The sequence below is a fragment of the Anabrus simplex genome, chromosome 1 (assembly GCF_040414725.1).
Source record: "Anabrus simplex isolate iqAnaSimp1 chromosome 1, ASM4041472v1, whole genome shotgun sequence".
NCBI lineage: Eukaryota > Metazoa > Arthropoda > Insecta > Orthoptera > Tettigoniidae > Anabrus > Anabrus simplex.
In genome coordinates, this window is record NC_090265.1 from 1,196,653,141 (window position 1) to 1,196,668,981 (window position 15,841).

At 38.4% G+C, this 15,841-nt stretch overlaps 1 protein-coding gene across 1 annotated transcript in view; it reads left to right on the forward strand.

The window, feature by feature from the left end:
* Positions 1-15,567, forward strand: part of Srp19 (signal recognition particle 19) — a 68,832-nt gene extending 53,265 nt beyond the window's left edge. The window contains exon 4 of the mRNA XM_067151493.2: positions 15,078-15,567. Coding sequence (XP_067007594.1) covers positions 15,078-15,211 — 134 coding nt within the window. The 3' untranslated portion in view covers positions 15,212-15,567. The remainder of the gene's footprint in view (positions 1-15,077) is intronic.
* Positions 15,568-15,841: the final 274 nt, after the last annotated feature.

Here is a 15,841-nt window from a genome sequence, read left to right on the forward strand (position 1 = left end):
AGAATGAGTTCTTGGTTCAGGGTACTTACAGGGGTTAGGCAAGGCTGTAATCTTTCACCTTTGCTGTTCGTACTTTACATGAATCATCTGCTGAAAGATATAAAATGGCAGGGAGGGATTCAATTAGGTGGAAATGTAGTAAGCAGTCTGGCCTATGCTGACGATTTGGTCCTAATGGCAGATTGTGCGGAAAGCCTACAGTCTAATATCTGGGAACTAGAAAATAGGTGCAATGAGTATGGTATGAAAATTAGCCTCTCGAAGACTAAATTGATGTCAGTAAGTAAGAAATTCAACATAATTGAATGTCAGATTGGTGATACAAAGCTAGAACAGGTCGATAATTTCAAGTATTTAGGTTGTGTGTTCTCCCAGGATGGTAATATAGTAAGTGAGATTGAATCAAGGTGTCGTAAAGCTAATGCAGTGAGCTCGCACTTGCGATCAATAGTATTCTGTAAGAAGGAAGTCGGCTCCCAGACGAAACTATCTTTACATCGGTCTGTTTTCAGACCAACTTTGCTTTACGGGAGGAAAGCTGGGTGGACTCAGGATATCTTATTCATAAGTTAGAAGAAACAGACATGAAAGTAGCAAGAATGATTGCTGGTACAAACAGGTGGAAACAATGGCAGGATGGTACTTGGAATGAGGATATTAAGGCTAATTTAGGAATGAACTCGATGGATGAAGCTGTACGCATAAACCGGCTTCGGTGGTGGGGTCATGTGAGGCGAATGGAGGAGGATAGGTTACCTAGGAGAATAATGGACTCTGCTATGGAGGGTAAGAGAAGTAGAGGTAGACGAAGACGACGATGGTTAGACTCGGTTTCTAATGATTTAAAGATGAGAGGTATAGAACTAAATGAGGCCACAACACTAGTTGCAAATCGAGGATTGTGGCGACGTTTAGTAAATTCACAGAGACTTGCAGACTGAACGCTGAAAGGCATAACAGTCTGTAATGATAATGTATGTATATATGTATGAGTGAAATGGTAGTTTAGGGGAAGGCCTAAAACGTAATTCTCAAATATTTATATTATACTCATAACTTATGATATTATTAGTGGTCATATCGATAAATACTACATAACTAAAGTCATGTAGAATTAAATTTCTGATCATTTATGTCTTATATATTTTTACTGTACCAGCTGCGATAACACAGATGTTCATGAATTTGTGTTTTTGTTGCCAAGTCCATATCAGCGCTGAGCCACGAGAAAATAGGTAAACAGAATTTAATGAAAATTGGTATATAGAGCCGGGGAATAAGAAACTACAGTCTAAGCCATAAACAATTTTATTCACCCTGGATAAAATGGTAGTTTAGGTGAAGGTGCCTAAAATTTAATTTTGAAATGTCTATGTTATTGGTCCTATCGAAAAGTACTATATAACAAAAGTTATAGATAATACAATTTCCGATCATTTATGTTTTATTCAGTTTTGCTGTACTGACTATGTTGAGTGGTATTTTAGAGTAGGAAGAAAACTAAATGTGAAGGCCTAAAATATCAAAAATGCATAACATTGATCAACAGTAACGTTACATTGACCATTATTTGTTGTGATGTTCTTTGTCTCTTATGCTGACACTCAACTCCAATAGATGGGATTACTGCTGCGTACAGAGTATAACAGCCTGACTGAATATTGGCAGGAAATAGCTGGCGAGTTAGATAACTTTCTTCTTTAGCATGCCATTCCTCTGGTTCATACATTTTCTGATACTGCTGGTATGCAACACACTAGTTTATCATAGTATTCCAGCTTTTCAATCCCTACTCTGACGCGCTGTTTTGAATGTGCAGTGTGCATGCTTAAGACAGAGGCTCACTTAGTAAAATTACAATTTAGGTGTATTCCAAATTATAGCACCACAATTCACTAAATAATTCAAAATTTAACCCTGAAAAGAGCTGTTTCTTAAGAAAAGCGTCTTCCTCTTCACTTGTATTAAATCTTCGTTCATTTTATTCCAAATTAGCAGCGAAGATGGGGTTTCTCCTCTGGCTTGGAGGAAAAATTTGCCTCCAAGTCAGATAGTTTTTCCCCCTGCCAGTGTGGTGAATTGACATTTTCTGACTCATTGGATACTCCTTGAAAACAGATTAGTAAACTGGCATAGTTTTAGCCCTGGGACTCTCCACAATTTGATCCCCCTTCCTGCCGATAAAAAAAAAAGTGTGTTCACGGATCGGATGTCTGCAGCCTGGTCATTCCAGCTCTGGAACTTTGTACTGTTAGATAGGCAGCATAGTACAGTTCGTTAAAAGTGAGAAAATGTGTGGTTTTTCATTTGATCGAGTATTTCATATGAAAGCATTGCTTTTAATCGTGCCATTCCTACTGACTTCATTGTATTGACCTATGTTCATTTCAGTTAGGAAAGCCACTAAGAGAGTCTTAATGAGAATATAAAAAGGCAGGTGGAGAGTGAGTGTCTGCCATTATAATGAAAACTCTCCAGCCTGATTGTGACTGATGGAAAGCAGGCCTACCATTACAATGAAAATTCCCTAACCCAGCCTTCGTATGAGAAAAGACGTTCGGTGACTTCCCCATCGCATTTCTAGGGTAACGTTAAGAGCTATGCAATTTAGTACAATCTTGCTCACACCCTCTCGGTCAGGACTTGATCAGTCATGGTCTTTGTTCTTCAGTCTTCCTAAACTTTTTGTACAATTACTGGATCTGGGTAGCAATATCTAGATAGAACTTGATTAAGTGGCACTCTGCTACTGGCATTGTCCTTGGTGATCATAGTGAACTGTATACAATCCAACATCTCTCCTGCTGCCTCTCGTGTCCATCCAGCTGTACAGTAAAGGACCTCATATCTGCTGCACCTAATACTCTAAAGGTGGTTACATTTTGGAGGAACTGTGTTACTTCATCAGTGGTTCACACAGTTTAAATTTAAGTCATAGATAGACAGTAACACAAAAATTAACACATAATAAGACAAACATAATGACAGGTCAGTGTGGGAAGTGGGAGCAATCAAATAATCATCATCATCCATTTCCCTTGTTGCTGGGTTGGGATGTTTATGGCACCTTTCTATCTTCCTCTGTCTAATCACCATTATTCATCATTGTGTTCCAGTCCAAGTTTCTTCTAACTGTACTATTCTTCATTGATTTCAGCCAATTCATTCTGCCCTTCCTCCTATCTGGGTCTCCGTCATCTGCTTCGTCATCCTTACCTCTTCCATCCTCTTAAAACATGTCCAAATCATCTAAGTTTATCCCTCTCCATTCTGTCATAAAGCTTTTCCACTTTGATTTCCTTCCTGACGTCTTCATTACTTACTCTCTGTCAGTTCTGGTTTTTCGTTTCATACTTCTTAAAAACTTTGTTTCATTACCTTGGATTTTTTCTTCTGTCTTTTTGTCTGTGTGCAGGTCACTGCTGATTATGTCAGTATTGGGCAGTAGTACATCTCTTTAAACATCTTTACATTTCATTGGTACTTCCTACCAACACCAGGTTTCTCTCTGGTAGAATGCAGTTGCCCATTCAAGTAGCCCAATAACACTTCTATAATTAGAGGCAGAAAATTGCTTGTAAAATTTTGGACAAAACTAAGGCCCATTATTGTAAAATCCCAATAACTAGTATTTTGGATCATTTTGAAAGGACTTCTGGTATTAAAAATAACAACTCTCCTCTTTCTCTTATGGGAACAAGCACAGACTTACCTCCTGACATTAATATTTCAGCATTATACAACATTGAAGTTCACGCTTCACCAGGCCCATATCATTTTACAGTTCATGTATTAAGGGCACCTCAAGGTTACTAAATTTCTGATGTTACTCATCAACATGATGCTTCATTTTTCCTACATACCCACAAAACTCAAAATGGCCAGAATGATTTTAATACGAGGCATATTTTTTAAGTAAGTACCGTTTTGAAATTCCGCCACTGCAACACTGTGGTTGGTGTCCCGTGCATGTCCACCATGTATCTACATCTAATGGCAAGCCATAGAGGCCATTGCAGCAACAACCGACCGTATTTTTCCACATAATTGCCACTTGTTAAGTATTTAGGAATTAATTTCAACAAAATTTCCTCTTGACAGATATAAACTAATAAGCACTGTAACTTGTGATTTAGATAATCTGGTAAAAACAAAACTTCTAAAACCAGAGTAAAAGATCAAGATTATTAATGAGTTTGTTTGACTGGGTTTAATCTATAATAATAATTATTAAATTGTCATAATACCCCCTGTAGGTAGGGGACACAGGCGAAGAATACCACGGTATCTCCTGCCTGTCATAAGAGGTGACTAAAAGGGGCGACCAAGGTATGCTGAATTTTGAACCATGAGATTACCTGTGATAAGTACCATCACACAAAGTACACCATGAGTCTGTGAGTGGATCACTATGGGTTTACAGTACCCATGTATAATATCCACCACTATGAAGGGGGCTCCACTCTGTCCAGGTTTGGTTAGAACACCCCAGGGAGATAAAGAGACTATCCTCACTGGAGTGTTTCAGCATCTGGTTGTGGACATCATGAGTCTGCGTTTCAAGGAACACTACGGATCAGGTCGTTGCCTTTGATTAGTACCGTGAGGAAAACCACAGGATAGTACAGGTCCCTGTGATTAGTACCACAATGTGAGGAACACCCATGAGTTTACATTACTTGTTATTAGTAATGCTACATGAGAAATAACATGGTTCTACTTTACTAGCGATGAGTACCATTATGAGGGGCCGCTGACCTTGATTTTGGATCCCTTTAGACAACAAGCCTCATCGATTCAGGCTTGTGCTTTGGAAGCAGCCCCTTGGTCAGTATATACCATTGTTTTGAGTTAGTTTCCGGGAAGTTGGGGCAGTGGGGGGTTGGATCCACTGATTAAGTTCATAATCATTGTTCGTCATCTTTTAAAATTCTAATCAGTGGATTGATTTTGGAATTATTTTTAACTTTTAATATTGTGAGCTGGACCTGCTGCTTATTTTGCATTCATATTCATACATTCATTCTTCATCATCAAGTTTTGAATTCTAGTCAGTGGATGAATTTTGGAATTTTAAATTGTCATTACATTTCGTTTCATTTTGTACCATTAGGGGCTGATGACTTAGATGTTAGACCCCTTTTAAACAGCAAGCAGTATTATCATCATCCAAATTCCATGCTGTATAGTGCCAGAAGGGTCAGAGGGATAATTTGTGCAGAATGGGAAGCCAGTATACAGCATAATATTTGTAATCGCTTACTCCATATTCAGGAAGTTGATCTACAATATGTAAGGAAGTTATCTTAAGAATAAGATATGGCACTCTAAAGACTTGACATTCATAAAGAAAGGCTTCTCTTGAAGCTTGACAGAAGAAAACTATGTGAAATTATGAGAAATCGATCCTTTCAGTTGTGGCGCCTATTACCACATATGGGAAAGGGAATAGGGTTATGTTCAGACTACCCGAAAGCAAACTCCTAGATGATTCATACATCACCTCTGTCCTCTTCTGAATACATAAACACAGTGAAGAAATCATATAACCTTACCACAGTCAGATCGGTCCTTGGTACGTCATTTAGCACAACCCGTTGTCTCCAAAATGGCTGCAACAAGACAGAAACCTTTAGACATGTGTTGGGGCACTGAGCTAATGTGCAACCATTGCCACTACCGTGTAAGAATGTCGATTGCTCAAGCCTTGAGACAGCATGGATTGAATGTGCACGAGGAGGTTCCTGCATCTCTACCGATGACCCTAATTGGAGAGCTGACATCATAGCCATCAGCAGAAAGGACAGTAAAGCAGTGGTCTTAGATCCTGCCATTCGCTTTGAAAAAGACTCGAATCAGGCTCGGACATGGACCTGTCGATTGGTGGATTATTTGAGGCCTGCTATTTGGACCAAGAGATACCCTCCCTAGTCAGACATAACCTTACCTCAACATTTGGAAGTTCCATTCTGTGAAATAGAAACTATAGTAATACGGATTCTGAGGGACACTACAAATGATTCATTTCCATCTAAATCTGAGAATGTGATTAACCTCCTCATGCATCCCCCCTGGAAAAGATGACAATAAATTTCCACTTTTTTGGTGTTTTTAAATTCTATTGATTGTAACGTTGACCTGTATTCAGGATCCTAATGGTCAACCTCCTTGGAAGACAGACGATTCATTGTTTCTTTAATAAATCTCTCTTTCTGATCTCCATGCCCAACCCTGCATCAGTTCACTTTTCAATTTCTTGAGGCTCTCCACAATTTCAAGGTTTTGTCCCTCTATTTTTATAATTTATTTCTCTTTCTATTTCTCCTCTAGTCAACACTGTTGTCTTACTGTTTTCCACAGAGTTTCATTCCATAATTGTCAATAGTCTCACTCAACATGTCGAGTTGCTCTTGTACTTCCTCTCTGTTTGCTCCCCATTCCATAATATCATCTGTAAACAGCATGACCTTCAGCATCCTGTCTCCATATTTTATCTTTGTCTCCTCCACAATTTTGTCTATAATCATTATAAATAACAGTGGTGCCAGCACACTTCCTTGTTGCAGTCCATTTTCATTCACAAACCACTCCGTTCTCCCCATATGTGTGTGGATAGTGGTGCAAGAATGTTTGTACATTGCTAGCACTTCTTCTATAATTTGTTTCCCAGATCCTTTCTGTTGCATTACTTTCCATATCTTTGCTCTGGGTACACTACTGGAAGTCTTATCTAAATCCAGGCATGTACTCACCATATCTCTTTCTTATTACCAATAGTTTGCCGGTAACTGTCTCATACTGAAGATGGTATGTAATGTTGATCTTCCATTTCAAAGGTCATATTGCTCTTCTTGTAATTGTCCTTCCACCTTTCTTATTATCTTTTCTAGTCATCATATTCTAAAGGCTAAGCCTTGTCGCTGCAGCCACAGTTGTCTATCTTGAGCCAGTCTTTTCAACTCAACATAGTTCATCCTCAGAAGCAGGTTCTTGAAGTATGACACTCTGGGTCATCCTCTTCTTCTTTTTCCAGCAATTCTTCCTTCAGTGATATTACAAAGGAACTCCTCATGCTGCAGAATATGACCAATAAATTTTATTTTCCGTTTTTCAATTTCAGCTATCAGATTCCGTTCTTCTCTTATCTCTCTAAGGACTTTGGTATTGCTCTTCATTTCAGTCCAACTTATCCTCTGCATTCTTCTCCAGATCCAAATTTCAATTGCCTCTAGTTTTTTCTTTTCTTGCATTCGTAATGTCCAGCTTTTGCAACCATACAGAAGCACGCTCCATACAAAGGTTTTTGCAAAGGCCTTCCGAGTTTGAATATCTATACGTTTGTTGGCCAGCAGATGCTTTTTATCTTGGAATGCTCTCTTTGCCATGGCTATCCTCTAACCCACACACTCACAATACTTTAGTTAAAATCCGCCGCCACGCGAGGTTTATGGTCAGAAGAGACTACAAAACACACGTAGACACTGTCACTGAAAACGTCCGCAGCAATCCCAAGCGCTACTGGAGTCTCATCAACACACGGAGAAGGACGGAGCGGATTCCTGTCAGCGTGAACCACAACGATGCAACAGCAGACGGTGCCGATCGCAATGAACTGTTCAACAGGTATTCCTTCTCCAACTTCTCCCCTCCCTTACAACAACCGCTCCCTCCCATTGGTACAGCTTCAAATAGAACCCTATCAAGCATAACTACCACACCAAGTGAAGTTCATAACCTTCTTCAAACTCTTCGTACCAACAAAGCTACCGGTGCCGACACTATAGGTCCTCTTTTCCTAAAAATACTGCCAGCACTCTTTACGTCCCTCTCTCTAAATTATTTAACAGATGTTTTGCGGTGGGCTATTTTCCTATTACCTGGAAACAGGCAAATATTGTTCCACTTCTCAAATTAGGCAACAAATTTCATGTTTCATCTTACCGACCAATTTCTATTCCCACACTATCCTTTATCTTTGAAAAAATTATACACCAGCGTCTCCTCGCATTCACTTTGCCGTATATCTCAACCAAGCAGCATGGTTTTCTACCAGGTGGCTCTTGTCTAACAAACCTGGCCACTCTGCATAGCTTTGCATCACATGCCATTGCAGCTAAATCACAGCTGGATATCTGCTACGTAGACATTTCGAAAGCTTTCTTTTGAGGTAATAACTACTTAAATTGGTAGATTCTGAGAAAAGTTATGAGTACATTTGTCTCCATGACAAAGATCATTGAAGGACTTTTTAACACTACGGCGCGTAGTGTTGTTCCAAGGAACGTTTAATTCAGTTTCTTTGTGTGATGTATTTTCAAGTGTTTTGTTGACATAATATTACATTCTATTATCACAGCAGATAACTCGAAACTTTGCAAATACATCCGGGAGCATAGTAACGAAAAACACCATACTTTGTACATTGCGGGCAGAGCCAGCCAGAAACTACTAGTATTACTTATTTAATTTTGTAGTTATTCAGTAATTAATCAAAATAAATACAACTACAACGGCAGATTTTCTCTAGATAAATTTACTTCATTACTCACAATTTTATCTATAAAATGTGGAGTTCTTGTTATATATTGAAAATGAAAACCTACAACCTGTTTTCCAGTCTTTGACCAGGTCAGGGATGTAATGAATGAACCATATAGGCTATTATTACAATGGGGTCGCCACTCCCAAGGTGATATTAATGAGTGATAAATGCTATGAAATGATAATAGAGAGTGTTACTGGAATGAAAGATGACAGGGAAAACCAGAGTACCCGGAGAAAAACCTGTCCCGCCTCAGTTTTGTCCAGCACAAATCTCACATGGAGTGACCGGGATTTGAACCACGATATCCAGCGGTGAGAGGCCGACGCGCTGCCATCTGAGCCACGGAGGCTCTATTTGTTATATATTATAGAAAATTAAAATACCAGTCTGCTTCCATATGGTGATTTTGAAATGTTAAATGTATATCTTAGATTTGCCCTGTAATAATTGAATGATGCCATTTTTATTTCAGAGTAGAAAATAAGGTAATTAAATTGCCAATACAAAAGGTTACTTTCATCTGGCTTATTTTTTTTGTTGAGTTGATACCTGAGTTGACCTCCTGGAATTCTGTTAATTTTATGCTGACTACTTGCAGTTACCTTGACCATTAACTTCTCAGTGAGACTGAGTAAAGAAGTATAAGTCGTGGGTGAGATTGCCAAGGAGTATGTGTTAATTCCTGTAAAAGCAGGCTCTTAGTATTACATATTAGTGTTGAAAAAAAAAGATTTAGTAATGGAAAGAGGATTAATAAGTAATCAAATCAAATTCAGAAAGCTAGGGATGTGGATATTACAAATACAAGGATAACAGCTCACTATGGGAAGAAATATAAACGGAAAGGGGAGACAAGGCTAGGCATCAAAAAACATAAGTATAAGGACATCTTCCTTCCTCTTCTCACACTGACCTGTCATTGTGTTTATACTGTTCAGGTTTCTGTCATCATTCCAAACATATGTCAGTTACACAAGCCTGCAGTGGTATCCCAGTTTTGGTGAAAATATGTGGTTCATACGGATACAGTGTGCTAATTTTGAAAACACCAACCATTTTGCCATAACACATACAAATGGTATGTAATTAGATATTTTATATATATATATATATATATATATATCGGATGTTTGAGATTAAATGTAAATTTAAGGAAATTTGAATTGATTTCATCATTTTTAAAAATGTTTTACTAGACATCAAAATACGTGAATAACGCTAGCATTAGTGTGTAGAATTCAGTTAAAAAACAAATGCTTAACCATGTACCTTGACAGGTTCGATCCTGGCTCAGTCCGGTGGTATTTGAAGGTGCTCAAATACGACAGCCTTGTGTCAGTAGATTTACTGGCACGTAAAAGAACTCCTGGAGGACTAAATTCTGGCACCTCGGCGTCTCCGAAGACCGTAAAAGTAGTTAGTGGGACGTAAAGCAAATAACATTATTATTATTATTATTATTATTATTATTATTATTATTATTATTATTATTATTATTATTAATCATGTACCGTTTACAAGATACCAATAAAAAAAATCTTAAAATTCTTATATTATGGAAATAAGAAAATAATTTTATCACATACAAAATACGAAATGGAAAACAGGAAATTAAAATTTATTGGACATGTCATCAGACACAATACTTTCATCACTAACATACTTGAAGGGAAAGTGCTGGGAAAGAAAAGGAGAGGAAGACCTAGGATGAAGTATTTGGACGACTTCAAGAAGAGGTTAGGTTGTAACAATTACATGGAACTGAAACGAACAGCCAATGAAAGAAAAGAGTGGTTGCATCAACAAGGCACTAGCCTTTAGAATATTGATTGAACAATTGGTGGAATACATAATATTACGACTTACTATCTGGAAAAAAATAGTACAGGGGTAAGACAACCCTAGCACCCTTAGGTGAAAGTAAAATACAACCTCAGTGTTATATTGTATTGGATTTGAGTGCTTTGGAAGCTTTATAGTGTGTTACATAATGACAAATAGAAAGAAGCGAACCTACATAGAAAATATTTTCATGAAACAAAACACCCTCTGTTCTTTATCTTTGGCCGGCCATGTATTTAAAATTTTCAGAGGATTGGATGATTTGACAACTGAAGGCCAGCATGTGAAAGGAGAGTAATAAATCTGTCAACACTGACAGCATTGAAGAGAAGAGTGCCAAAACATGTTAGCTCATAAAAATATCTAATGAAAGAAAAGATAAACACAACTCTTGGATAAATGTATCTTAGCATAGTACCACCATAGTCTTCAGTTGGCTTTCTTTTCTCGTTGTTGTTGAAAGGTAATATTCACTGGTTTTAAAGTGTTCCTGTGTTATGTATAGGTGTGTTTGTTTATTTATTTATTTATTTATTTATTTATTTATTTATTTATTTATTTATTTATTTACTTACGCCCACATTCGAGCACCATAATCGAACCTTATTCAACGAAGTCTTCAAAGAATAAGTTCAGCTTTGAACACTTGACAACTTTTTCTTCTCCCAAAACTTCTTCATTCTAGATGATCTTGCAGACCGTTCTTCTGCAGATATAACATACTGCTTACGCTGCAATTATTTTTAGTGATACCCCCTGCGGGTGGCAGACGCACATGTAGAATACACCCGTGATATGCCCTGCCTGTCGTAAGGGGCGAGTAAAAGGAGCCCAAGGGGCTCTCAACTTGGGAGTGTGGGTTGGCATTGCTTCCACTAATATGTGCCAGGCTCCTCACTTTCGTCTATCCTGTCCGACCTCCCTTGGTCAGCTCTTGTTCTTTTCCGACCTCGACGGTATTAGAGCATTCGAGGCCTAGGGAGTCTTTCAACTTCACACCCTTCGTGGCCCTTGGCTTTCTTCGTCTGTTACTTCATTTTTTTGAAGTGACGAATCCCTTCTTTTTTCTCTCTGTCTATCCCCACGGTATCCCCTGCCTGTCGTGAAAGGCGACCCCCTGTGGGTGGGGGTGGTAGAATAACTCACGGTATCCCCTGCCTGTCGTAAGAGGCGACTAAAAGGGGCCCCAGGGGCTCTGAACTTTGGAGCGTGGGTTGGCGACCACGGGGTCCCCAGCTGAGTCCTGGCATTGCTTCCACTTACTTGTGCCAGGCTCCTCACTTTCATCTATCCTATCCGACCTCTCTTGGTCAACTCTTGTTCTTTTCCGACCCCGACGCTATTAGGTTTGCGAGGGCTAGGGAGTCTTTCATTTTCACGCCCTTCGTGGCCCTTGTCTTCCTTTGGTCGATATCATTTTTCGAAGTGTCGGACCCCTTCCATTTTTCTCTCTGATTAGTGTTATATAGAGGATGGTTGCCTAGTTGTACTTCCTCTTAAAACAATAATCACCACCACCACCGTGAAAGGCGACTAAAAGGGGCGACCAAGGGATGATTGTATTAGAACCATGAAACTACTTTTGATTAGTACCATCTCGCGGGGAACACCAAGGGTCGCCTTTACTTGCAGGTAGTACCACTATATTAAGTGCACCAGAGGTTTGTGGTTAGTAGTAGCAGAGAGTGGTTCACCGTGGGTTTCCAGTACCCGTGATTAGTATCATTGTGGGAAACACAATGGGTCTGGGCGTTGCCTATGATTAGTACCACTATGTGAGCGACACTGTGGGTCTGCGTTGCCTGTGATTAGTACCCACTATGTGAGGAACACCATAGGAATACCGGCGTCTGTGATTAGCTTACGTAGGCGAGGAACACCATCGGTTTGCGTTGCCTATGAGTGGTGCCATTATGTGAGAAACACCATGAGTCTGCGTTTCCTGTGCGACGTACAATACTTGTGAGTAGTACCATCATGTGTGGAATAGCGTGAGTCTACGCTACTTTTGATTAGTACCCCAACATGACAAATACCATGGGTCTACTTTACTAGCGATAAGTACCATTATGAGGGGCCATTGACCTGGATTTTTGACCCCTTTAGACAGCAAGTATCATTGATTCAGGATCGTGCTTTGAAAGTGGTCCCTTGGTCAGTAATACTATTTTTATGTTAGTTTTTGGGTCAAATCCACTGATTGTTTTAAATTCATATCCCTCCATTAATACTTCATGACATTTTTTATTTTAGTCAGTGGATGATTTCGAACAAATTCATTACATTTCGTACCATTAGGGGCCGATGACCTAGAAGTTAGGCCCCTTTAAACAAGCATCATCATCAGTTTTAGTGATAGTCTTGTGTAGTTGTTGTTTAGAATCAGTTTCTCTTCTCTATTTTCAATTTGATCTTTAGTAATTTTCAATTCATCTCAATTCATTTGCATTTTTTTAAACCATGTGTTTTTTGTTTTACTGTTCCAAAAGAAATCAAAAAGTTGTTTCAGAAGTCTAGTATTTGGTAAGGGGTATATTTTCATTAAACAAAACAACCCTCTATTCTTTATCTTTGGGTAGCCATGTTAATATAATATGATTTCAGTCTCTGTTGCACAAAGATCATTTCTGTCATGTATATGGTTCCTACGTGTTATGGAGGCAGAAACATAACATTACACCCTTTATTATGAAAGTGTGTCTTGCATATTTCAAAGTTAAGTTTGGAGATCAAGGCAAAAATGGGACGCTGGATACTATATATAAAACGTGGTATGAAGGACCAAGACAGTGGTTCAGTAGAAAACATGCTGTTTGGAATTCTCATGATTTGGCGTGAACCAAAAATCATTATGATGATTGCTTCTTCTGTCTTTGCAATGTATTGGGGTACAAGAAAGTTAATAAATCAAAACTAAATATTCCAAAGGCTTAGAACCAGCTATTAGGCCTGTGCCACACGGTTGTATGGAGACCTAAAGGTGACCACTATCTTGCTTGGCTGACAAGCAGGTTACACAAAATTTCATTGCTTTTTTGTTACATTGGTATAGTAGAAGTAGAGAAACATTGGACAACAACAGAGTGGCCAAAGAGGGAAAGTTTAACTCCTGGAGAGAAAATACTACTTCCCCTATGCATATCAAATTTGAAATCATCAAGCTATTTATAAAAGCACTGGATAAACGTGGTATGTGCTTAGGGGTATTTAAACCAAAGATTTCCACTCTTGACAAAAGCTAAAAGAAGGAGTATTCAATGGACCACAGATTAGGCTCTTATGAAGGACACTGCATTTTTGGGCACTATGAATGATGCTGAATGTCAAGCATGGTGTGCTTTCAGAGAAGTAATCAATACATTTTTTGGGAAACGTAAAAGGCAGAACTATAAGACATCAAGGAAAAATATGTTGAAACAATTTTAAGCTTTTGGCTGCAACATGAGTATAAAACTCCATTTCTTGAACAATGGTCTGGACTAGTTCCGTGACAATTAGGGAGCCCAGGTGATGAGCAGGGTGATAGATTACATCAACTGATAGAGGAAATGGAAAGAAAATACCAGAGATGGTGGAACATAGCAATGTTGGCTGACTACCACTAGTGCTTGAAGAGGAAAACTACTTAACGCAGCTATAAACGTTAGTCAACACAACTCGCCTTCCAGACAAAGAAAAATAATTCTTGTTCAAGTGGTACTTTGTAAAGGTTTGTAGGAAGTTAGTTTTATGTTGTACAAGGTTTTTCTTCTATTTTACAGTGCACTTTATTAAGTAAAAGCTAACTCCTATGAAATTGGATTTGTATACTGTAAGAAAGTCGGACCGAGCTCGATAGCTGCAGTCGCTTAAGTGCGGCTAGTATCCAGTATTCGGGAGATAGTGGGTTCGAACCCCACTGTCGGCAGCCCTGAAGATGGTTTTCCTTGGTTTCCCATTTTCACACCAGGCAAATGCTGGGGCTGTACCTTAAGGCCACGGCCGCTTCCTTCCCAGTCCTAGCCCTTTCCTGTCCCATCATCGCTGTAAGACCTATCTGTGTCGGTGCGACGTAAAGCCAATAGAAAAAAAAAACACGAATGTCGGACTTGGGCACTGAATTCAGTGCATTAAAATTATTTACAATCACCTATAACATCTCATACCTCAGAAAAAAAGTTTGTTTTGCTGGCAAGTCATTTTCATTCACCTAAGTTTTTTTTTTTTTTTTTGCAGATCTTTAAGGGGTGTCAAAATTTAGTGAAATGTTATCAAAATCATGATATTAAAGGAAATGATGCAGCTGTTGTGAAAAAATGGAAAGCAGATTTGAAATCAGCACATAAGTTCTATTAATGTTTGTTTAGAGAATAATTTTTTTGCAGATCTGTAAGGGGTATCAAAATTTAATGAAATTGATCAGAATCATGATATTAAAGGAAACGATGGGGCTACTGTGAAAAATTATGTTTTATGGAAAAACTGAAAGTAGATTTGAACTCAGCACACCTAAGTTAGATAAAATCACCTATTAAACATTTTACTGGAGGAAAAATATATTATTTTGCAGGCTAGTATCATCAGTTTATTAATCAAAATCCTGGCTTGATATATGTTGATCTAAAGTTTTTAATCATGCTATTGCACAAAATGATTTTTCTTTCTCTTGACCTTCACTTTTGCTGATGAGGATTGGAAAAATGTGTTGCAGGTGATTCTATTATGCTGTACCTTGGTCAGATGATTCCAAAATTGAAGTCTCGATCTGGCAAGCAAGGCGGTGGTGACCAGGGAGCATCTCAGTCGGGAAGTGGTGGAGCAAAGAAGAAGAATAAAAGAAGATGAGATCATAAAGTGCTCCTTGTGAATATGTCACCACCATTAAAAATGTTACATGGATATTTTGACATTGTTACAATTAGTTCTTTCATTTTTCCTCCCATAAAACAAAACTTTTCTCTAACCATTCCACAGAGTTACTATGTCAGAAGGAGGTTTTTTCATCATGTATATTGTTTCAGAGGTTGTGTATTTCAAAGCTAATAAATTGTTAGTCCTTTATAGAAAGCTTGTTGTTGTCCATAGTTTAAATTTTAGAATGGTTTAATTTTAAATAAGGTCTTTGGAATGCTGTTGATTTTCATGATTTTTAAAATGTAAGTTCTCTGTATATAAAACACCATATTTTCTTGCATAATTAACACCTTTGCATAATTTACTCATCCCAGTATTTTTGGGTTCAAAGTGGAGAAAAAGAAATGTTCACGAACTTGACACACCCAGTTTTTCGAACATCCATCACTCAACTCCGGATGCGTTTTGAAATAAAGATATCAACTACTCAGGTAGAAGCCTACCTATTGTAAAACCGGGCATTCCAAATACCAGGCAACGTGCTGATATCAGCCGGTAAGAAATACCACTCATTCTCTTTGGCAAATACCACTGCACAAGCGTATTTTACGCGTGTTTCGG